The sequence below is a fragment of the Plectropomus leopardus genome, chromosome 8, assembly GCF_008729295.1.
Source record: "Plectropomus leopardus isolate mb chromosome 8, YSFRI_Pleo_2.0, whole genome shotgun sequence".
Lineage (NCBI taxonomy): Eukaryota > Metazoa > Chordata > Actinopteri > Perciformes > Serranidae > Plectropomus > Plectropomus leopardus.
Window position 1 is genome coordinate 29,162,627 of NC_056470.1, and position 25,414 is coordinate 29,188,040.

The 25,414-nt window shown below is 40.3% G+C and overlaps 1 protein-coding gene across 3 annotated transcripts; it reads right to left on the reverse strand.

Annotated features, from left to right (window-relative positions):
* Nucleotides 1-399: 399 nt before the first annotated feature.
* kdm5bb (lysine (K)-specific demethylase 5Bb) lies at nt 400-23,836 on the reverse strand. Of its 3 annotated transcripts, none has more exons than XM_042491194.1 (28): nt 23,477-23,836; nt 22,030-22,107; nt 21,433-21,555; nt 21,168-21,338; nt 20,252-20,308; nt 18,930-19,085; nt 18,707-18,791; nt 17,597-17,715; nt 16,887-17,045; nt 16,575-16,694; nt 16,336-16,494; nt 14,664-14,845; nt 14,370-14,532; nt 14,104-14,223; nt 13,453-13,647; nt 12,951-13,132; nt 12,627-12,751; nt 10,918-11,068; nt 10,659-10,773; nt 8,788-9,143; nt 7,528-7,666; nt 7,245-7,424; nt 5,752-5,913; nt 5,181-5,666; nt 5,000-5,084; nt 3,926-4,134; nt 3,205-3,459; nt 400-1,338 (listed from the first exon to the last, which is right to left on the reverse strand). In XM_042491194.1, exons 1-28 carry the CDS (start codon nt 23,627-23,629, stop codon nt 1,201-1,203), a joined length of 4,623 nt encoding a protein of 1,540 aa, XP_042347128.1. In that variant the 5' UTR covers nt 23,630-23,836; the 3' UTR covers nt 400-1,200. The 3 variants fall into 3 exon arrangements, with proteins under 3 accessions (XP_042347128.1, XP_042347126.1, XP_042347127.1); XM_042491192.1 differs by having other exon boundaries at nt 3,139-3,459; XM_042491193.1 differs by lacking the exon at nt 20,252-20,308 and having other exon boundaries at nt 3,139-3,459.
* Nucleotides 23,837-25,414: the final 1,578 nt, after the last annotated feature.

Genomic DNA, 25,414 nt, shown 5'->3' on the forward strand with positions numbered 1-25,414 from the left:
ACACTATTAAAAAACTACAGAAAAAACACCCAGAAAACTTCATTTACAATATTTGTAATTATATGTTTAAAATTATGTGACAGAAATAAATTATACAATTATTTTACATTTCTGCACTTTTTAAAGATCTTTTTCTCTATTTTTTTTGCTTATATTCAGGTAATTTTGCAGATTTTTACTACTTTCTCACTATTTTGGGGTCATATGTTCTGAGGTTGCTCACTACCTTCTTCCAGTGTTTTCTTTAAGAAATCAAACCAATTTGTTTAAGTTTCAAAGAGTTGAAGAACAACAAACAAGCTGCTCTCTGACTGTCGCTCTCTTTTGAATCATGTTTACGAGGACATCTAGTGGTTTCTTTTCTTCCACGTCTGCAAGTAAAATGACGAGACTTCTCCATAGAACAAAAGGGCTTTATTCCACAATATAAACTTGTAACATCTTCAGCTACCCTGCGTCCTCCCCGCAGTATCCTACGCCGGGTTACATGCTGTGGCGGTAACATGTCAGCGGCGCTGCGTCGCCGCTCCACAGATGTAATCCTTCCATCTGTGTAGCTCTCTGTACATCACACCATCGCTAAAGCACCAACACAACTCAGCAGAGATCAAGCCATTTAAGTCGATTCAGACAAAAAAATTATTGCTCAGATAAATAAACCTATTCTACAAAAAAAGGGGAATAATTATATTAAGATGCATGTACTAAACACTGGATTCAAAGAAAAGAATTGTAATAGTCATTTTTTGGGGGGATGGGGGATGAAAACTGTGACTTGTGTCCCCTTAGCTCTGGTTTAACATGCAAGGAGGTTCCAGAGAAGATAATATTAACCCTTAATTAACCCTCTTCACTGATGTAAGACTCCGTTTGACGTAATGGAATCCCATGCAGCACACTTCACATCCTGTGAATTTTTTTTTTTTTTCATTTAGACAACCACAAACAATTCATAAGAAGAAAGAAATATATATATATATGTAAAAATACAAAAAAATAACTAAACATTATAGTTCTGGACAACAAGTCAAAGAGGAGATAGCACCGTTGTTACAAAAGGGTCGGACAGACGTGACGGAGGTGAGGGAGGAGGAGGAGGGGGGAGGGGGGCAGGATCAGTGACACATCCAGACTGGTGGCTCGAATAAACGGACTGATGACACACAGAGAGCTCGTCAGCCAACCCTCAGAAAAATCTCTTCATTTTCTCATGTGGCCATCGCTCAGTGTACACCTGACACAAATGTAGTCCTCCTTCTCTGCCATCTCGGCCGTGACGCCGACGCAGACTTGGTGGAACCACTGGTTACAGCTGCCGTCACACTGGACCCAGTTTACCTGCAGGCAAGACGGACATTACTCAACACGACACCTGCAGTAACTGATTTGGCTTTAAACACGACACTGACTTATTTAAGTTGACATGGTGAACTTACAGTTTATTTACACATTGAGCAGTTACAGAGCAACATTATCACCTTTTTAAAGTCTGTTTGTGTCCACCTGATGAATTAAAGCACAAAATTTACTCTTTTTTTAGCCGTTTTTGTTCTCCACAAACTCCTGAGAATAATATCTGTCTATTTAGCTGCTAAATTCTCTTCTCTGTTCTCTAGCTAGTCTTAAAAAGGATGTTTACAGTATAAATGAACTGTGTAAAACTTTCATCTCACCAGTGTCAGATCTCCCTGCTTCTCTCTGCTCAAATCTGCTGGCTCTCGGGCTGCTGCTTCAACTACCAATTTCTCATTTGTGTTTTTGTATGTCCACCACGAGGGACGGGATCGTTAATTTTACTGATATTAATACAGTTATCGAGACTCCTTACCGATCCGAGACTTTATCGATACCACTGTCGATACTTTTCTATCATTTCATGGAAAGATGAGGCGATACAACGTTTTTTAACAGAACTGGTTTTGCTTTTATTGCTTAACAAGTGACTATGTTTTTATAATGCTGGGTAAAACACATTTCTCACCCAAACAGCTTTATTATTCAAGTTTCTCGCCAAAACTTAATTTTCCTTTTTTTTTGATGTTACATTTGAACTCATCATGATGACCTTTTATTTACCTTTGCCTAAAAGTCGTTTTACTGAAATGAAACCTGATGCAACCTCGTTTTTTTTAGCAATCTAGCTCTTTTCCTGGCAATTTCAACTCAGCTTTCAACAGCACCGTGTGGAAACAGCATTTCTCCACATGCCAAATATGGTAAAAAAAAAAAAAAGACATCAGGTGGAAAATGATAAAAATTTCACAAATTCCACGGCAAAAGCCCAGAATGACACCCAGAAATAACACAATGCCTGTTTTATACTTAAATGGCTGTGGGGTCAAAAACTGCAGTTTGAATGGGTTTAAATGGTGTAATTTTTCTACACATAACTCTCTGAATGTAACAAGTTTACAGTGTGTTTTAGAGTTATTGTAAGAGCTGAGCTGGAAATTTCAGGATTAAGCAAAAATACACAATCTTGCCAAAATGTTTGCCATATGCATGAACGCAGTCAAAAATGATCCAAAAATACATTTTACAAGTCTGTCTTAAAGCATTACAAACATGCCCATGTGTGCATGGATGTTGCTGTAATCATCTGTCAGGTTCACACTGGCCGGTAAAATATTACCTTCCTGTCACGCCTCAAGTGGAAGTAAAAAAAAATTACAATCCTTTTTTCCCCTCAAAATATTTTCATGTATTCAACTAAAACCTTTATGAGGCTTGACAAATCAAGTGGATATCTTCCAAAGTTTGCAAACTTTTTAATACAAAATTCCCTCTTTTTGTGACTATTTTCGTGGGAGAAACACAAAGTGGGAATTTTATTCTAACTATGAGTCAGTTTTTCTTTAGATGCTGCACTTAAAAAAAACATTAGGATCCTTAAATTCTGTCTTTCAGATCTTCTGCTCTGTAAGTTACCTCCTCCTCTGCCGCCAGCATCTTTTTAGGATATGCAGAGAAACTGTACCTTTACCTGCACTGTTCTATGTTTGTGGCCTACATCTAATAAAAAAAGTTTCCCACTGATAAGAGTCCAATCACAAAAGTCTTTCTCTGCTGCCTAACTAATTAAAACTGCACTCATTTAGTGTTGTCTACATTTAAATATGAAGTAGATGGTGAACTGACCTCTGCAGAGAAACGGTCAGCTGTGCTGATGATGCTGCATTGTGACTTGACAGAAGTTTTTCTCACCTCGTCTCCCTCTGGCAGCTGACACCTCTCCGCCGGACACACGGCCATTTCCTCATCAGAGTCATCAGACTGAGAGAAATCAGAGCGCGGAGAGGACGAGGTCGAGGCCGGCCTTTTTTTATTCATCTTCTGTCTTTTGTGAGAGTGCTTTCTGTCCTTCATCCGGCGCTCTGCGTCTGATCCTTCTCTCTCCAGGTGCCGCTTTGCTTTCTTTTCTGAGCCGGTCGAAGTTTCCCTCACACTGTTACCGCCGTCCTGAAAATGAAAACATATTAAAACCGATACTGAGGCAGTTTCGAGCAGGGTTCCTACAGCTAAAGGAAAGTTAGACTTTTTAAGATGTTTTAAATACCATTCAGAATTAAACCTAAGACCAATTTTAAAACGACTTCAATTGAAGGAAAAAAAACATAAATTACTTATGATTGGGGACAATTTTACCCAAATGTTTATTGTATCTTAAAGTATAACCTTTCTGGTAAATTTAGGAAGTCTAATGAGTTTACAATACAACGTCAGGGAAAAAATGACTCATAACATACTTCCTGTGTCTAAGCATTTTTTGAGACTTTTGAAAGACTGATTTTAGACATTTTAATACTAATGAGGGCCTTCTTTTTAGATGAATGAATTCAATGCCTTTTAAGACTTTTTAAGGATCTGCGGGACCCTGGTTTTGAGGAGTGTTTTAATCACTTTGTTACGAGGAAGGCGTTTGTACCTGGTTCAGTGGCAGATTATTTCCCTGAGAGTTAAACTGCATGTGTTTGTCACAGTCTGCGGACTCGTCCTGTGGCGGCGACATGCATCTGCTTGTGTGCTGGCTGCTGGCTCTTTCCAATAAAACGTGGAAGAGGCTCTGGACCTCCGGCAGAGACACCTGCAGCAGGAGGCCCTCCACCATCAGCTCCTCCAGATCCTGACTCAGGCCTGTCACACAGAAACACCCAGAATACAAACAATCATAACCTATGACGAGCTACTGGGCCCAGATCAGACAGAGCATGCTCTGGACGTTACAAAATGCGTGGCGCACTGATGACGGTTGGTAAAACATTAGCAGTAGTTGAGGTTACAATCGGAAAGGCCTACGTCTCTCCTCTTTTTTTAGCCATTTAGGACGTGAGCTAACGTTAGCTTCACATAAACCATGTACACTACTGACTGTTGACATCGCCACCCCAGAAAGCTCACTTCTCAATTCATCTGATTGGACACTGGGGGAGAAAAACACCAATGACTGGCCTTTTTCTGCTCTTTTTTTAATGATTTAAGCAGAGTACTTTATCTATAAATGGAAGTTTAGCAATAAAAAAAAAATATTGTTCCTTTTTTGACGGATATTGAACATAACATGATACTATTCATTGATTCGATGAACAAAAAGGCTTTAAAGACACTTGATATCTGTACAATATCTTTGTTTAATGTGAAATCTCCATGGCTGTTTGTTATTGTTCTGTCTGTTTAAGTTTAATTGTATACTGCATATTTGTTACGCTCTGTTGTGTAAAAGCAGAGAACAAAAAAAAAACCCAAAAAAAGAACAAAAAGTTTTACGATTTTTTTTTTTTTCAACTTGAGGCGTTCAGGGCACTCGTGCAAAAACACAGTACAGAAAAATGTGGGGCGCTCAACAATGCAGAAGCAGCAAGAAAAACACTTGACTAACTAACGGTTACAAAAAGCCACTTTGCTAAAACGTGCTCTGTGTGACTGTGGCCTCCATCATGACTCATGTTGAAAACTGACTTCTTCATTTAGTCGCTGCAGTTAACAGTAAGATGACACTGACCCTGCAGCGGGATGCATCTCTGCTCGGTGTAGAAAACGGTCTGAGCATGGCTTGTCCTATTCCACTCTGGAGTCAAACAAGGAGCCTGTGAAAAAAACATCAAACTCCAAACTTAACATTTGCACAAAATACTTTTACAGCTAACTGCAACAAAATGTGGCACAGGGAGAAGAAGAGAGACCTGAGTGTTGTTGTGGGCGTCACTGCTGCCTGATGCCCAGCGGGTTAAAGTGGGAGGAGTTCCTGGTCTCTCTTCCAGTGCTGGTAGTTTACAAGACTGTGAGATCTCCTGCGCTCGTTGCTGCCAGTTAACTGTCCTCTCCACCAGATAGTGCAGTGCGTCACCCTCCGGCAGACGCACCCCGGTGCGCCGCAGAGATGCGAGCAGAGAGACGACTTTGTTCAACGGGGGCTTTTCTGATCGCTGGCACTGCGGACAGAGCCACGGCTGTGTTTCGCAGGAGTCTGACGGGTCTCTGACACACACGCTGTGGAAAGCGTCCCTGCAGAGTTCACACTGTAACATCGCACCCATGGGCGCCTTCTGGCAGACACACACCTTCAGGTCCATGCAGTCTGCTGTGGGAAGGAGCTTTGACTCGTTTGCTTCCCTGAGATGAGAGAAAGCCTCCATCTCCCTCGCTCGCAGCTCCTCCAGAGTCGCCATCTGGTGAATAAAACACAGACTGAGTCACAACATCTCCTGACAGTGAGAGTCCGTTAATCCCACCGACCACAGTCTCTGAACTTACTGCAGAGGTAGAGTCCCTGGTCTCTGAAAGAGCTTTTTCCACATCGCTGAGAGTGTTGAGCCTTGGTGTTTTCTTTTTGTTACTTTTCGGAGAGTCTTTCCCTTTCTTGGCCTTCCTCTTTGGAGAACCTACATTCCCAACTTCACACCTTGGACACAAAACCTGTGAGGAACAAAATACCAGTCAGTATTTTTGCACAGAGGGCCCTGACACCCCAGGCAGACTGTCAACCACTGGTCAACGTCTGTCGCCCTCGTTTTTGCGGTGTGCCTTGCACCGTTGGCACTAATCTGCCTTTGGCGGCTGTTTTTTAAGGTTGGTGGAGGCCATCGGTTATAAAATTCCCCCTGATATCTGATTGGCACTTCAGCTCAGTGCACAAGAAGAGAAACAGAAACAAGGGCAGTAAACACTCAAAGTCAAGACGGCGTGACCTCAAAACAAAGTCAGAGTATAAGTTCAGATGATGTTTTTAGCTATCGAGGTCTTTAGCTGAAACAGTTTTTTATAATTTGTGTTATTTTTTATAGCAGACAGTAAATATCCTTTGCTGTTATAACATCAGGTTGTGTTGTTAATGGCTGACTAGCACCTTGAGTTCATTCTGTTGGTTTCCAGTTTTTGATTGATGAATACACATTAACTCCACCTGCTGCAATGGAGTTATTTCCTCTCAGCCAAGTACAGGACGTACGTGCTATCGGCCGTCAGCTGTAGTCTTTGCTGTGTGTTCAAGCACAACTTTTTGGCAGAGACACTGGCAACGTGAGGTGATGCAACAGTTGGCCTAAATTGCCACTAGCTCTTTGATATCGACTGTGTGCGTCAGGGCGGAGTAAAGGCCGCTATTCACCAGCTCTTTCTTTCTGCACCAGAGCAGCTCACATCTCTGGAGTGTGAAATTCACTTTTAAACATATATATCAGTATACATACACATATGCCTGTATTCCCTGGCACTTTACTTAATTGTATATGTATAATGATACATTAAATTTGTTACTTTCTTCGTCTTAAATCATATAGGGCAAAATTTGAGAGAGGAGGAAAAAGGCAAAACCTCCATTATATCCACTCCTGCTCTGTAATGTTACATATTTTGGATACACCAAAACACATTATTAAGATGGTGTCTTTTATAAATGTTTCAGTATCTGCTGTTACACAAAGGGTTTAATCATGACTCATATATGCTACATATTAACCACGCAGTCATTCTGTAGCTGCTGCGCTGCTGATTGTCGATATTGACACTTCAAATAAGTAACTGCAGAGAAAGTTAGGTTCTCTTCTAAAAGTTCAGCCACAAAGCATCTTTTATCTCATCTAAATGACCGACAAATGTGTAGTCAATAACATATTAAGCTCAAAACTACATTAAAAGTGTGGAAATGTTTTCAGTGGATGGCAGCTGTTATTAAATCCTATCCAGTGGACATGACGAGTGTGTGAGATGATGGACTTATTATTCATTTTAAACTTGTGGGTTTTTACCTCCAGTAAAGTGAGGGTTGAGTCTCTGGGTAGAAAAGTTGTAGCTGCAGATTCTCTCCATTCTTGTACTTCAGCCATTAAAGACTCGAGCCTGTCTAAAGGCTCCAGGTGGACTTGAATGGCTTGTCCTCGGAGCACCATGTCAGAGAGGTTGTCCATCATCGGTGAGCAACCGCTGGCCTGAAGAAAGCAGGAGATTACAAGGTTTCAATCAGAGTCAAATCAAAAAGAATAACATCGATATATACCCTACAAAGTAACGAAATGCACAGCGTGTGCTAACCTGAAGCTCCTCGGCTTCCTGAAACCACTCTCGGGCTTTTCTGATGGTGTCTTTCAGGAGGAGACAGTTTGGGAGGTAAGCTGGGATGCCGGACGCCTTCTCAGCAGCAGCACTGAGGGTCTCTATGGAGTGTGGTGGTCTGAACGGCAGAAAAACACAAATGATACACTGAAGGTAAAAGACCTGCAAGTTAATATCTCACTTTAACAAGAACTGTCGTTGCATTTTCTTCCAAAATCTTGACAGGAAGCTTTCTAATATTTTTGTGACTATCACTACAATATTTGGTACCTACAGTTTTTATAAGATGTTTAAAATCAAGACTCTTTAGACCAGCGATACTCAACCTGCTTTGCTTGGGGGCCACTTTTGCAAAATGACAGGAAGCCAGGGGCCAGTTGCAGCAGCCCCATATATATTTCTAAGATTTTAGGATGTTTAGGATTTTATGACATTTCTAGGATTTTTGGATGTTTCTAGGATTTTTGGATGTTTCTAGGATTTTAGGGGCTTAGCTAGGACCTCTGTTGAGGGGTGGGGGGATCCTCTACTGGCACTTTTTAAAAAAAATAAACAAGCTCTATTTTGATGCTGTTTTATGCACTCTGGCACCTTATGTATACGAAAAGTACAAAAACAATGTCCAGTGCAAATCACTTTATTTTAATTGTGAATTAGAAAATGGTTGTAGGGCAAGCCAGGACCCTATAAGGGGCCAAATTAGGCCCACGGGCCGTAAGTTGAGTATCACTGCTTTGGACCTTCGGCAAAACACTAGAAAATATAATTATAAACATTAAATTTAACATTGTGAAACCCAAACTTCAAGGCTGCGGTGAACTAAGCACGGTGAGGGAACATAACACTTCTGAAAAATGCAAAAAATTTAATCCCTGACTTGAAATTAGTTTTTCTGATCATAGAGAGAAAAGATGACAGCCATGCCATTAAAGCCTTTGAAAAGCACTTGTGACAGTTAATGCTGAAAAGCACTGAGAACCAATGGAATGAGGGCAGAACTAAATATGATGCTCACTTTTTGTTGGTCTTGTTGAATATTCTAGCAGCAGCATTTTGCACTAGCTGTAATTAAAACGAAGCAAAATCAGGAGCACTGACGTAATATTACAGTAATCACAGGTACAATCAGTGCAAATACCTGGACAGAAAGTTACAGGTATCATTTGGTGATGATTTGGATGTGTCTCCACCCTGTGGCTTACATTAACTCTGACACGGATGGGTCGGTGCTGCGCTCACCTGGCTTTCAGCAGACTGCTGGCCTTGTCCTCCCAGTGCTCGGACACAGTGAGCAGCTCCTGCAGGCGTGCCATGGCTTTCTCCACAGACGGATGAGGTGACAGGCCGACTCCCTGGTCAATGAGCCTCCTCATGGTCTCCAGGGTCAGGCTGGCGGGCTGAGCGCTGGCCTGCTGCACGCCCTCCAGCCAGCGCGCCTGCTCCAGCCTCACTCTGAGGCGAGGCAGCTCGGGCAGCTCCACGTCAAAGTCAAAGCTGATGTCCAACAGGCTCTGGATCTCAGCGACGCTGGGAACTTCATCTGCAAGGACCTTCTCACTGTGCTGCTGGAAGTCTTCGATGCGATTCAAGAGTTCCTAAAGCAAAAGATCAATTCAAACACACGCGAAGTAAAATTCAGTACCTCTGCATTAATGATTTCTCGGGGTAACAGTGCACAAAAGTCACAGTTCGGTTTAAAAGTCATGGTTTTTGTGCAAGTTTGTTACATCGGAAAAACCCAGCCCAAATAAGGATCCCTTTCTTTTCATTTATTCTGAACAGGCGTAAGTACAAGCATCAAAGACAGACAAAATCTTCATGCTGGGAACTGAAGTAATATTGTGGCAACTTTGATAAACTATTTTCATCATAAATAACATTGTTTGAACATCTGTATGATCCTTTATGACATGAAATCGAAAATACCCAAAACACACAGAATTATAAAATATAAATCATGCATTAGAAGGAGTGTTACAATATTATCCTGCCTAAAGGCAGTAGAGATAAGCAGTTCTGCTCCGCTTTGATTTTTTTTTCTTGTCATGGTGATTAGCAAATCCGAGTGATGCTGTTAAATGTGCATCAGCATGTTGGATGTTTTTACATTCACCGACCCTACAACGGTGGAGCAACGGCAACACGCCGCCCTCCTCTTATGCACATCTCTCTCTCTCTCTCTCTCTCTCTCTCTCTCTCTCTCCCTCGCTCTCCCTCGCTGGTGTAGCTGACCTGGCGTTTTTTATTTTCAGGGTATAATTACGTTATTGGGTGCTACAGGGTCTTCCAGCAGCTGTGTTTCATTTCCACTCACTATAGTGTAACTGACTCATAACAAAATCAACTGTTTGTTTTAACCTCAGCATTTGCTGCTAACGGTGTACAGCTAATAGTTTTTGTGAAGAACTTAAGCTTTTAAATTAAATTTTAAAATCTGTGTATCAGTCAACATACTGTGCATTCGAAGTGCAGCTGCATGCACCAGACCAGACTGGACCGTGAGCCCTGTACCATGAAGGTTCAGCACGAATACACGAAACTGATACAGCTCTACTGATTTCAGTGTTGATCAAAGTCACATTCCTTTAGCCATCCATGCAGATATTTGAAGCCAGGACACTGTTCGGATTTAAGGATAGGCTCACAATTTTCTAAATTTGTTTTAAAACATCCGTCACATGCTCGTATGAATACTGAAAGAGGTTTTACTACGCGTTATCAAAGAGATCTGTTCAGTGCTTCCAATGTAAGAGACAAGATTTGCTGTCCTCATTCTGGGTAACAATTTATTCAGATCTCAGTAAATCGTTAACTGGAGGTAATATGTAAAGGTAATATGATGCTTCAGCAGTCTGATGCTGCTAAATCAAATGAATATCTCCCAAAGTGATATTAGTACTGAATTCACTTGTGTTTATAAGTTCAGTGTGAGCTTCATGTCTTGCCGGGTCGGTTGATCCGCACAGTGGGAACATTTAAGTCACAGGTTCTGGCCATACGACTTCAAATGTGCAGTGTGAGTTAACTCAATGTGCACTGTCCAGCCTGAATTTAAATTCATGTTATTTTTCTGAGGAAAAACACAGGACGAATTTATCCTCGTCAGTTACCTTCAACTTGGGGGCCTGAGGGAGACTGCAGGACAGGTTATAGAGCTGCCTCACAAAGGATCTCAGCTCCTCCACAGACAGCTGGCTGCACGATTTCCCATTTCCACACCGATACCTAAAAGAGAGCGTCCAGTCAGTTAAAGAAAAGAACTCCATTAAGGCATTAATGCTACTTTCTAACTTGAAGAAACGTGTAGAGAAATGTGAAGACAGATAATCTATAAATTTCATCCGATGGAGCCGAGTGTATTAATGCTACCTGGTCTGCCTCTTGCCGTTCAAAAGCTGCTGAGCCACTGAGGAGCACTTCTCCGCATCCTGTGTGACCAGACGTAGCCGACGCAGCAGGTCGTTGTCGGGGAACAGCTTGGACTCTGATTCAGCAAGAAGCAAGCGAAACACTGGCAGGCCTGAGGAGAGAACACCTGGTTAATAACAGCCTAACACATTCACAGTTTAAATTACAATAAACACACATAAATAATAAACACATTTCCTCTGCTTGTTTTTCATCGTTTTGGCCACAGTAATAGTGTTTTGTAACGTTTGCTTAAGAGAATCATACCAGTAGTTTCAGCACATTAAATCCTATATGCCAATAATTACATTACAGACAACTATTTCCCAATTTATGCAAGTGGCGCTATGATTTTTCAATGTTTTTTTTCCTTTCAGGGGTCTGTTGTTCTCAGTTCATTTTAGTGCCTCATCAGAATCGACTCGCAGACACAACACAGATAATCTATGACACACCAGTCAGCACTAGTTTTTGTTAGACTTAGATTTCCAGCTGGTCTGTTCCCCACCACGTAGTACTTGAATAAATCTATGTATAAGTATGTCTGTTGTCGTTATGTATGTCTACTGATAACTTTTTGGTATGTGTGATTTTTATCATTTCAGTACATGTATGGTATGTCGACCTTCTGTTTGTGTGCTAAAATGCCCTTGTGATATGCTGAAAACCAATTTTCCCAAAAAAACAATACGGTATCTATCAAGGGACCTCAGACAAGAAGACGGTTATGACTTTTGTATTTAATCATTTTGAGCATTTTGAGGAGTAAATGGTGCAGAGATGTGCAGAATACCTGCCTCTGGAACCAACAGATGGCAAGCTATGCAAACAACAACAATCTGTTTGCTGCAATGACTGAGACCGGGTTTCAAAATACAGCTAGAAATTTAGGAGCTCTACAATATTTATATTTTTGGTGCCACTGTTTTACCTTTATAAATTCTTATTTTGCTGTACATAGTATGTATTTCAAACGTGGCGTTTCAATCCTATACGTGTTGGGTGCTGACAGAGTTTAATGCATATGTTATAAGAGTAGCGCAGTGCGTGGCCGAGCGAGAGAAAGAGAGGATGCACTCGGGGCAGACAGGTGTTGGCGATCGATGCACACCCGAAAATAGGGTTCCCCTGATAGCACCGGTGTAATTTGAACATTGACTGGGACATTTTGGAAGTGCTGCTGGAGTTCAAGCGAGGCTGCGACGCAGCGAACGAACCTAAATGTGTGAATAGCCCTACAGATGTTAGCGCTCTATCGCACGTGCAGTTGACAAAGTTGTTCATCCCTCAAATTAACCACAACTTATCAAAGAGAAGCTTGTTGTGCTTCACTGAGCAAAGCCTGTCCAATCAGAATAACATGTAAGCCTGCCAAGAAACCACTCAAGGAGGATGTTATCTCCACCAGGAAAATTAGCCAGAGGACAAAAGATTGTTTAGTGAGCTTAATCATAATTACTGTGTGTTACAAATATTTTCTATAGTTTATAGTTTCAAAGGAGGGTGTATCACTGGAACATCTTATTTTAAAGATATTACAAATTCTGCAGTATTGTAATACAAAAGCTAAAATATGGCTGCATGCTTTGAGGAATGACTGGAGAAAATATGCAGATTTCAATGGCACAGTCCTTCCATGCTTTGTTTTGTTCTTTGCTCGTGCTGCTTACCTTTCTTCTTCTCCAGTTTAGCCTCTAGAGTCTCTGTCACAAGGGAGGCCCATTCATCATACAGCTCAGCTCGCTGCTTCACAGCATTCATCATGGGATACAGCTCGTCCAGTGTGTATCTGAAACTGCAGGAGCAAACACTGAGTTCGTGAGGTAGAGGTAAAAATAAGACACAAATCTACTCCAGGAGGCCCAGAATACTCAGACATAAAATATATTTTTTCCTGACCTACTGTACTCATTAAATCTGCACGTCTGACAGAGACCGTGTACTCTGATCCAAACCCTGTTAACTGCATCTGTATCGGCTCCTGAGGGACTTACTTCAGTGTGTAGTTGGTGATGGGGCAGGAACAGAGGTCGTTGATGTGGTACAGACAGACCAGCACTCCCGGGCTGCAGGGACAGGTGATGGCAGACAGGTAGCAGGTGGTCCTGCACCTGGCACACTGCCGCTCGTCGTCCTGGAGGTGATCGTATTTTGCCTCCTGGTGATGCAACACCCCCTGAAGGTGTGAGACAACAACTGAAGTGTTAAAAGCAAATCAACACAGTGAGCATGTTCGCTCGAGGGAACGTGATATCTCTTTTTACACTTTATTTAACATGTAATTGTCGTTAAGAGAGCCTGAAACCATGTTAGCTATCAACAAAGTGTTCACAGTAAAAGTGACACGCTATAATATGTTTTTACACACTGAAAAGAAATTTTATTCTGCAGAAGGGTAATTGTGTGCACACCATGACGAAAATTAATCTACAGACAATCTACACAACACACAGTGTTATGGTGTAATAAAATTTCTTAAAACAGAGACTATCTTACCATTTTCTTCACTTTCTCTCTCAGTATCTGCTCTTCTCGGATCATCGCGACCATGTCCTTGTGGACAGCTGACGCCAGGACAACGTCAAGTGTGCCTGCTTTCGAGGCCATGTTGCACACCATCTCATCATGTGAGAACACATTATACCGGTGCAGCGTACGATAGTGGTCAACACACTGCCTGCCAAGAGGCATCTGGAGATATAGAGAGGAAAGAAATTCGTTTTAAGGACGGTTCATTCATGTTGTGTTGAATTTAAAAAAAAAACGCGTCAAAGGACTGGCTTTTCTAATGCATGAAATTCACGTGAATTTAATCTGCTACAATTTTGATAACTGATTCATCCATTATGTATTGTCTGAAAAAAAGGGGGGGAAAAGCCAAATTGTCAGTTTATAGGTTTTCAAATGTAAAAGTTTAAATAAATAAAAATGTATGCAAAAACCGCCAGTTTTTTTCCTCAATTTTTTATTGATAACCTTTGCAAAAAAATGATCAAAACTAATGAATACTGAAGCTAATCTAAACACTGATGCATTAGCCTATTAAAAAAAAAAAAACTCCACCAGTACTTATATGTTAGTTGAAACCACTCAGATTGTTGTATTTTGGTTGCTCTTACAAACAACAAGTTGTAAAGTGAAACAAACCCAGTCCACGGTGCAGAAGTTGACTGCCTCAGCGAAGTTGAAGCCCTGATTGAAGCCGCTGTGATAGGCTCTGGGAAACGTGATGACAAACTCGCCAGCACACTGGTTTGTTCTGTAAATCTGAAGGACAGCAGGAGACAAAAGATGATTTACGTTCCTGTTAGAAAGACCAGCTGCTTGTTTTTTGAAACGTGCCAGCTGTGCATTACTGCTGATTATAGACAGAGGGAATCTGTGCATGTCAAAGAAGCTGTGTAAATACGTACTGGGACTCCGTGGGCCATCAGGGTGTTGGGGTTCATGATGGTGACCAGCTGGTGCAGCAGGTCAGGCTGAGACTCAAACAGCTCTGGGGCCAGTTTCCTCATCACCGCCTCCAGTTGTTCTGCAGCAAAACCAGGAGCTCCGTACCAGGTTTTAGGCTCCCCCCTTGTAGTGAATAAGATAAATATAAGATTCAACTTGAAATAAAACAAAAATAAAGTCTCGATGTTTATCATTACATGCCCACACAAACAATGTCTTCGCTCTCAGCAAGAAAAGCTCTAATTGTTAAGTACCAGTGCAGGTAGTTGATGGAGTAGCTCCAGTGATCCTCGATGTGCCAGCAGAAGGAGGAGAAGCACATGCCAACATAAAGCCACGGCAGCGTCATCCCACAGATGTCAGCTGTTACGTGAGTCAGTACAGACGGGTTCATCATCGCCAGGTTGTTCAGGTTCCAGCCACACTTGAGGTATTTCTGCAAGAAAGACGACATGCAAAATGTAATAACACACAAATAAACTGTTCATAACATTTAAAGGTTTTGTTTACAACATTCAAAATATTCAACAGCATACAACTATTTGCTATGTAAAGATTTTGCGGAGCGATGGCGTCCTCTGTGTGTTGTAATCTGAGCTTCTCTGTTCTTTGTGTTTGTTGCTGGTCCAGCTGTGCATTCATGTCAGTGCATGTGGTTCCCTGTGTAAGTCCCACTTGATAGATGTGCGCCACTGCTCTGCTGTACGCTAACACATGCGGTTTCAGCTGATAACACCATTCTGAAAACACTGTTGCGGGACACTGGTGACGATGTTAGCACTGTTAGCATGGATAGCATTGCTAGCTGGCGCTATTTCAACTCAACCACCTCCATATTTGCTTCAGACATCAGAGGCGAGAGCTGTGTGTAGGCAACCCCGCCCCAGAATCTGAATGTTGTATACTGCACCTTTAAATTTACCACACAGATAAAATTCACGGGCATTGATGCGACTCATCAAATAAGTGGAGCAGAGCGTTTTTTGTTTGTTTGTTTTTACCTGACTCTGTTTGTGCAGCATGTGGTTGCTGCCAGCTTCTCTTTATGTGTACTGAGCTTTAGCAAATGATAACGCAGCTGGTTATGGAGGAAGTGGAAGTGTATGCTATACTGAGTAGTACTGAATTCATTATCACTATTGTTTTATAGATGCATTGATTTGGCTCATTTATTTGAATGTGAAATGTAAAAGTATACATAAAGGTTGGTCTGCTGCTTTGCATTGCCTCTGGTACAATAAATTATTCATTTTGTTAAAATCATTTTAAACAATTCTTTGTAGTTTTTACCCGTTGGAGGGACACAGAGCCATTTAAACATTTAAAATGAATGCTCATGTAGGCAAGCTTGCTTCAGTGCTCAGTAGAGCAGCTTCACTTGATAATAATAGAAACGCTCTGCTGCGTAAATGAGACGTAACCATGTCTCATGTATTTTGGCAATAAGACTGATGCAGGGTTTCTGTTTGTTAAGTCTTAAAGTTGAATTTAAGACCTTTTTAATACCTCATTGAATGTAATTTAATACCTGTTAAGTGATTATATGGTTGGGGTGATAAAGCCTAAAAGTATTTATGAACACATCACTTTTTTAAATACTTTCCAGCAGTACATACATAGAATTTCTAATGATATAATCTATTAAATTAATGCAACCTGGACCTTTGTAGGAGCATGAAATTGATTAATTAACCAATTTTAAATGATTAATTATTTTTAATTAATTTCAAATTTTAATTAAATTCTTCACATAAACATTATAAGCTAATGAACTAAGCTACTGTTACCAGCAGTAGTACAGGTCCGACGATGCTGACTGAGAGGATTGACTCACACAGACACAATCTTTTATACTGCAGCCACATTTTAACTCCACAAACATAATGTATCTCGAGGGCTTTTGGGTGGCTTGTTTCATGAGTTTACCTCATCAGCTGGCGAAACTTTAAATTTTCCGTTGGGAATGGGGAATCCACTCCCAAACTCCTTTGAGGCGATATCTGCTCCGTATTCTACAGTAACGTCCTCTTCGATGGCTCCCACCAAACGCCAGAACTCTTTCTCCACCAGCTCTGTGGGTACCATCTGTGATAAATACATGTCAACATTAAAAAAAAACAACCTCACAGCAAGAGCAGACTTATTCTGAAACTGTTTGTACTTACATGAACTGGCATGTTGAAGTAATCAGATTTAAATGCATCAGCCATTTGCCCAAATGCGCGCAGAGAATAGTCTCTGTACGCTTGTTCAAAGCCGAATGCCTCGTGAGGTTTGTTGCATTCCTGCGGGTTAAAAAAAAGCCATAATTAAACAATATTTTAAATGTGTTTTGGCACCATTACTATATTCCCTTTTTTAATGTTATAAATGCTTGTATGAATTCTCTTTTGGGAGTAGACTGACTAGTTTTAATATCTTCATTTACCAAGAGTCAATGTGCATCATATTCATCAGACTTTGCAGTTTATCCTCACCTGAGCCAGACACTTGGGGCACCTCCAGTCTCCTTTGGGGATGTCGGGTAAAGGAGGGATCAGACAGAAGGTGTGGTAGCTGTCGTCGCAGCCGTCACACAGCAACAGACGTTCTTCATCTCCCCCGCTGCCACACACCAGACACACAACCAGATCCACCTGCACAACAAAGGAGGAGCCTGTAAAGAACCTGATCTAGAGCTGTGAAGACTGTAAAAGTAGCTTCATTAGCAGAAGCAAACGTGACTTCTTTCAACAAACTTAGACCCCTTGAAACCTGAACAAACTGGTTTAATTTCCCTTAAAAACATGGGAGAAGGTAACGAGCACCTTAACAAGACATGACCCAAAAGTTAACACTTAGTTTGTAATAACATTCCCTTCCTTTTAATTTTTTTTTAATTTGACTAATTTCTTGCAATTTTTGGGGCATTTCTTGCCAAGTTAATTGTGGCTTTTATTCCCCACGTTATCAAACGAAATCAAACCAATTTGCTCGGGTTTCCAAGGGTCAAATAGCTTGTGAAATGCATCTGAAAGCAGCACAAGAAACAATGTCGCTTGGGGTTTGAAAGGGTTAAATCAACAAAAGACAAAGATCACTGATGAAGAGATGCATTAAGCCAGCAAGCCTATTAACTTGTGATTAAGAAACTTGATATCTCATACATGTGCATCCAAAAGATGAGACACAAGACATTTGTACTTACTGGACTGGTAATAACAGGAGGGAGGATTTTCTTGTACCGTGACTTAAATTTGTCAGCTTCAATTATTGGCTCTTTAATTTCAACTGGTTCCTGCTTCACTTGAATGGGAATCTCTTTTTCTGCAAGACAACAGGAAACATTATTAAAACATAATTACAAAAAGGAGTACTTTTCCATGTAGAACTTCTCCATGTACACTTTAACATCCCCTATTCAACATGAACAAACAGGATTTAGGCATTTCACAAATAAATTATTCACAACCACTGTTAGGGAATTCTACTACTTTTGGCAGTAACTTAATACTTTTACATTAAATACCGAAATGAAAGTTACTAATTATTATGATCTAACGTCATCCTTAGAGATGCACAGATCAGGTGAGCAGCGTTCAGTCGCTCTATTTTGCGTGTTTATATCGAGAGTGTTTCTTTATGCTATCAATAACTTAAGGTTACTTGCAACGCTGTGGGTCGATCCGTGCACATATACTGCACACGAGTGACTCACTGGATCTTACAGCGGCACAATAAATGGCAAAAATCAATCTGCACGATACTTTCACGGCACACAATCTCCGACGGCTCAGGCACATTGAACTTGCTGTCCTGGAAATATGGGCATCATTTTCCCCTCAAGATAACGGACAAAAGTGATGAGTTGTAGTCTGTGTGCAGGATCAGAGCTACTGTTAAGGTTACGAAGGACAAGCTTCACTGTGCGTTTGTTTTGGTAAATAACATTTATTACTTACTTTATTTCATTTGGCCTATTGTGATGAGAAATCACCGTCAAATGTCGGAAAAACAGTTGTTATGCTATATAGAATTAAAAACTGACTATACTCATCAAAACATACCTTTATTGTTTTACTCAATCATAGATCGAATTTGACTTTTGTCTTGTCCCAAACTGCAACACCAAAATAAGCTCATTTAATAAACACCAGTCTCTGCTGTTAACGACCCTACAGTGTGTTAGACACCACTGATGAAATGTTTACATACTGCTTATGAGTGCTAAATAGGGAGGATTTAACTTAAGTGTTACCATAAATACTGTAAATGTTATTAGTGCATCCATTTTTCACTCGCGGTTGTAGAGCCTGACCTTGTTCTTGCTTGGCGACGAAAGATCCCATCCTTCTCCTCAGGTTCGGCCTGCTCTCGCCTGGTTCGGTCTTCACGCAGGCGACCTGCAGAAGACGTAATAAGTTAAAACTGCAGGCAACTTAAAACTACTAAAATAGTGAGATATGTGGAGAACAGTGAAGAATGGAGTGTGTGCTGTTTGTTTTGGTCAGGTGTTTGTAGCTGTCTTCAACAACACCCACCTCACACTTCATGCGCTTGGCTCTGCGAGCAGTTGGGCCGGTGTCTGGCGTCTGGGCAGTCTGCCTCTGAGCCTGCTCCAGCAGCTTGAGCTCCTTGGTGTCCACGCTCTCCATGCTTCCTGTGTTTTCCACTGGCTGGACTGGCTTCTGAACACACTGAGGGAAATAGCATGCCAGTTAAAACCACAGCTCACTGGTGACAAAATAAAAATACACGTGTACGCCTAACTGGAAATACCTGTATGTTCTAATGCTTTAATTGACAAGATACACACGAAATACGAGATACAGTGCCTAATATGACTATGCAAACACAGAGAGGATAGATTTCAGGGTCTGGAACAGTAAGTTTGAGAGTATCACAGCCTGCATTTTAAAGGTATTTCCTTACATGATTATTATTGTGTTTACCAGCTGTAATGAAACGAATAGTTGGAAGTATCGTCTGCTACCAAACATGATTGAAAGACTGGTATTAAAGACAATATTTGGTATAATTATTTTCATGGCGAAAGATGCCATGAGAAGAATGTGGTTAGTTACAATTTGTCATCTAAAACAGGGAGCGCAGAAACTCAGGTGGAGCATGCCAAATCAGAAGACGAGAGACAGATTGGAGCTGAGGGTGTTCAGGTAACGAATATCAGACTTTAAGGAGCTGCCTGTGAGCTGGCAGCTGAATTAATTATTGTAGCACTTAAAAGGGACAGATAAAAAGAAACTATAATATTTAAACTGAGGAATAATCAGCACCTAATTGCTGCCTAACAGAACTGTATTTTAAATTTGTCTTAAGATGCATGTTTAAGGAATAGTTTGGATCTTTTGAAATGGGGCTGTATGCAAGTCTATGTCATACAGTAGATGGAGATCAGCACGTCCCCATTTCGGAGAAGCAGGAAGGAGTATAAATATGGAAACAAAGCAATGTACTGCTGTGAATGGGGGGGGCAGCAGCAAAATGTATATTAGCCACCCAAAAAGTCCAGCAAAAAAAAAAAACAACTATCAGTTTAAGTGTGCACTATATTAAGAAAATTTTCCATTTATACCATGGATCGGTTCGTCATACAGCCCAGCTTCAAAAGATCCAAATTATCCCTTAAAGTGTAGATTGACTTGTAGAAGTGAAGGTCATTAGTTTGAAGTGACCCTTTTGCTGTAAAATCAGCCGATTGCTGTTTTAAGAAGGGTTAAAGTCAGAATATCATGCCTACAAACATTAGAACATGCTGGAAATGCAGTACAGTGTCCAGCCACAGGTAAACATGCATTTTGTTAAATGTGAGGCCGAGTGGCTTCTAACCGTGACACAAACATACCTTTTCAAGTTCAGGATCAGCCTCCAAACGCATCAGTTTGGAAGCTGGCTCTGGTGCCTGAGGCAAGAGAGAGCTCGGGTAATTAAACAATTTAAAGTGACCTCTCAGCGAGGTCACACCGGGCCAATCCAATGACCTTGGATAAGCTCTCTTGCAACATGTTATGGAAACTTTGGGGAGCAAGAGCTATTACATGACATTACTATGGAAGCATAACGCATTCATTTGACACAAAAAAAACATTCTTTGTTTTTATGAATTAAGAAGATTATTATCCCAGAATTATGAGAAAAGTTTTCATGGTAAAAAAAATCAGCTCTAAATTTTTAATAATAATAATAATAATGATCTTGTTATTATAAAAAAAATGGGAATGTACAAAATTATCTCTTTATTTTATGAGTAGTTATCGTATAATTTTGACTTTCTTGATTAAAAAAACAAAAAACATTTTTTCCCTCAAGTGAATGCAATCCGCCGCTCTACTAATGGCCTGACACCAGACTGTAATTCATCAAACAGAGTTAACTTTTCAAAAAAAATACTGGGAATATAAAACTTTTATCTCTAAAAAATACAACACAAAACACAGTTTGTATAACTTGTAGTCCAACACAGAACATGCGTATCCTAATAATGCATTTGTTTCCATTATATATATATATATGACATGCTCTTAATGTAATCCATATTCTTTCAAATCGTTGTCTCGTGTTGCCTCTTGTTCAAAGGGAAAGACAAAAAATTTAACAAAATAGATCTGTGATTCAACTCATAAATGAAAGATATGGATGAGCATTATTAGGGTTTTGTTTACCGACGGGCCACACTCTGTTTAATATGTATGACAGCTTCTCTTTGTGCGTAACATCAGGCTCAAGATACGCTGTCATAATGATGCATGTGTCCAACTCACCAGCAGGTTTGCTCCACTCTGAAACAGATTGTAGGGATAGAGCGTTTTCTCATAATGCCCTCGCAGGTGTGAGCCGACGGCTTTGCCGGGGGCGAAACCCATTTGTAGTGCAATCTTGGTCCATCGCCTGTCCCGACAGACAATGTCAAATCCACCCTCATCTGCTACCAGCTGAAAACCCAGTGAGATACATCATTAGTGTGAGTTGTTTCATTGCATTTTAAAATAAATGCAAACATAATGTGCAGAGACGTCATTTAGCAACCTTATTTAGTTTATATAGATCCAAAATTTTCCTCTCCACATGAGGAATCTTCAGGGCAACTCCCTGCAAATCCCAAAATTTGGCAATCTGGTCCAAGAAGTTGAGCTTGACTCTGGTCTGTGCCTGGGAATAAAATATAGTAAATGATAACAGTCTGACACAAATTAATTAAATTCAGGGAAATCAACTGAGACAAGGCTTTCAAGGAAAACTAAGGCAATCAGTGGGGGAAATAACATGGGGCTTAAAAATAATCCCAAACAGGCTATTTATGCAACAACACAGGTGGTGCATCCTACTGTTTAAAGCAAATAAATAAATAAATCAGCTTTTAGTTTATTTTTTTAATATGGATTAAGTAACAATCATGCATTGCAATTTTCAGTCTAAATTTCCAATTCATCCTTTGTTACGTAACATTATTACAAGGCATCAATGACATTACTGTTCTTTGTTTATTATCAGCGTGGCCTGTATGGGCAGAGCAGTTACATAAACAAGGTAAAATCATGCAAATCAAAGGTAAAATAAGAGATATCTACACAAACACAGATGTTATTAAATATTTGATAATATAATGAGACAAGGAAAACTCACCTCTAGTTCGTTAAGCCTCTGGATCCGGGGAACAAAGTGAAGTCTGTCAACATCACAAGCAAACGGAGGCTGCCAACCCTAAACAGCAACAAAAACACACACAACAGCACATGAAGGTCTTCATAACATGTAGCCTGGATATTTATGCAGCTGGTAGTTTTTGCAGTGATATGTTATTTCTCTATGTCCTTTTGTTTTCCCTTTGAAGGCGGCCCTTTGTGACCATTGTTTTTCAAAGCACTGACCCATTTTTTAATTTTTTTTTTAAAAATTATATATTTTCAACCAAAATTAACTTAACATCGGCAAATAAAAGCGTCACGTGGTTGCAGGTTTTGGAATAAACTTTGTCAGAAAAGCAAGGCCTGCCGGGTACACAGTGATCCTTTTCAGTTTGCAACACCAATCAATATTCAGGTCAATACCAGACACAGATTAGAATAAAGAAAAACAATATCCCATCAAATAAGCAGGGACTCAAGTTCTTGTTTTAAGTAGCCAACATCCCCCACTGGCTCACAAAATGGCCAGATGGAAGACACACTCACCAGCCCAGCTTACCACAAAGCCAACATGGAGGACAACACCCTTACAACACAGGCTCATACATGAACACAAGCTCATACATGAACACAAGCTCATCTCCCCACAAATCATCATAACACGCAAAACAGCTGTGGTGTTATTGTGTAATATGGCGAGTTGAACCTTAACTTCAAAACTTGGACTTTAACCATTATCTTTATATCTACATAACCAAATGTACTTTTTTGTCATTGTGTGGTGATTTCTGTGACATCACTAAATGGGACACTTGTTTAATGTGACTTATGCAATAAATAGTTTCATATTTTGATCAGAAACTGAAGATGATGAAGAAGTGATGGATGAAGTCCACTGACTGACCCAACTGCATCATGATGCTCCTCAACAAATAATCCACGATTAACCTCCACTGAAAGACTGAGAGGACACTAAAGGACAAAAATGAGAAAACAAGCGTCCAAACTGACTCAACTGTATCTTGTTTTTGTCGTCTTCTACGCAGAAAAAAGGGAGAATGGCTTCCGCGTATATGTCAAACCCGAGTGCTGAATTATGACAGGTTGAGCTGTTAGCTGCCGTTAGCCTGCTAGCACAGCGGCTCAATGAAGGCAGCACCGAGGCTTTGTTGACACACAATGACCCGCGATTATAATCCAAATTTAACACAAAGACGCGAAGATTTTGCTTCTAATGAGCGTACGATCGATGAAAACGGTGATTTTGTGGTGTTTGAGAGGACAAATGAGGGGTAGCTAGCGGTGAGCAGCACAAAGAATGAAGATAGCCGAACGTTAGAGCCGCCATGTTGAACAGTCCCTTTAAATCCCATCGCTTCGGTCCATCTACAGTCTGTCTCAACGGTCAACCGTCAACCGTCAACCGCGGCTTCAATCTCACTCACCGGCGGCGGGCGGACTTTGCAGATGCCAGTTTTTTCGGCGATGGGACGGATCTTGTTGATAAAGGCAAACGGATCTTTGAATTCTTCCCAGCTTGGCTCGAAGACCGGGCACTCCGGAGGAGGCTTGAACTCGTCCGGCCGAGGCTGGCTCATCGTTTCGGACCGACCCGGTGGAGGCTCAGACAGGACGGGTCACACGCAAAGTACCGCCGCGCTCCGGCTCTGGAGGATTTTTTTTTTAAATTTTTATTTTTTTTATATAATCCGGTTTGTTCACCGTCGGTAGCAGTCAGTCGTCACCAGCACGAGAGGAGACAGCTTACACACATACACACACAAACATACACTCACACACACACATCCATGCACAGTGAGGAGAATGTTCCAAGGCAGTGAGCACGTCCGCTGAAAAAACTAGACACCGCTCAGTTCTTACTGATGCGGGAGGGATTCATCACTCTGCACAATGCTTGACGTTAAATCTACTTCTTAGTAAGCAGCTAGAGCTGAATATGATTCATATTTTTGTCAGTGTTGTAGTACAATTGACAGTTTTTTTTTTAAAGCATCTCATTTTATGCAAGACATCATATTTGTTTTCTTGTTTTGTCACAGACTTATGTGACCACACAATCCAGACCTGAATGAGCCTAGTTTACTGTTGAATTAAGATTAAATAGGATCAAAATTCTATTTATCCTGATGAAAATTGCTGTGCAGAAGTTGCAATGCAAAGTTGCAAATATACAAATGACTAAAATGCCAGAAAAGTAAGTCCAAAATACAAAATATAAGAGAAAAAAACAACAAAAAAGCAACAAAAATACTTTTGATGGAGCAGGGGGAGGTGCAAAATGGAGAAGGCATGTTGAATAATTTTTAAGCACTGGAAAGGCACTTAAGTTTTTCAGTTTGTTTTAGGAAAGGGGCGTTCAACTTTAAATAGTTGTATGTTGTATCTATTTAAAATACCATCTGAAACCCCAAACCTGCCGACAGGTTTAAAAGGCATGTTTTTTCAATCTTTCTTTTTTTTTCTTTTCTTTTTTTTAAAAAGTGCCAAAATTCTTATCCTCATATATAAACTCATTTGTGTAGTGCATCTGTCTTGGGTTCAGTAATACATTCATATGCTGTCAAATGAAACTTCAGTCAAAGCTGTTCAACTAGAAAAAAAAAAACATGCTGAAATTTAACCATATATTATAGCCAAAAACTGTAAAAACTGAAATTATCTTTGCTGACTGTTTTGGTAATAAGTCCTGTTCTCATGTTTGTTTGTTTGTTACATCGGCTCCAATATGCAATAAATACATTTGATGTAAATTTAAAAAAACAAATGGTTTGGGCCTATTTATGGTGGAGGGAGAGCTTTTCCCCCAGTCACTCAGGGACGCTCACAGGAGAATATTTGTAGCTTTGGAGAGGGTCAAGATAAAATAAAGAGAAGAAGAAGAAATAAAAATTCACAGCCTAGCCACCCTCCTGTGATTATAAAAAAAAGTCCCTAAGACTTGAGATAACTGATTTGTAATGGTTTAATAGTGATGGAAGTATTTATATCACTTGAGCAAAAGTAGAAATACCAAACAATAAAAATACTCCATTACAAGTAAAAGTCCTTCATTCCAAATTTTATTTAAGTAAAAGTACTAAGTTTTAAAAGAAATAAAATACTTAAAGTATCTGTGTCTAAATCAGCAAATAGTATGTGCTAAGGCAAAAAAACAAGTCTTAAAAACTGCTAATTTAATTTAAAATAATAATAAATAATGCCATGTTACAAAAATTAAATTGGGATATTCCAACCCTAAACCACACAATTCATCAGTGATGGAAAAAGTTCCAAAATCTTTTACTCAAGAAGCTGAATGTAACAGAACCAAAGTGTAGAAATACTCTGCTACATGTAAAAGTCATTCATTTTTTTGGTACATA

Coding starts and splice junctions, on each gene's coding strand:
- kdm5bb (XM_042491192.1), bottom strand. CDS start 23,629: ATGAGCCAGCCTCGGCCGGACGAGTTCAAGCCTCCTCCGGAGTGCCCG. Junction 21,339..21,432: donor ATCTATATAAACTAAATAAG/GTTGCTAAATGA, acceptor CTGGGTTTTCAG/CTGGTAGCAGATGAGGGTGG. Junction 19,086..20,251: donor CTGATCCTGAACTTGAAAAG/GTATGTTTGTGT, acceptor TATTTCCCTCAG/TGTGTTCAGAAGCCAGTCCA.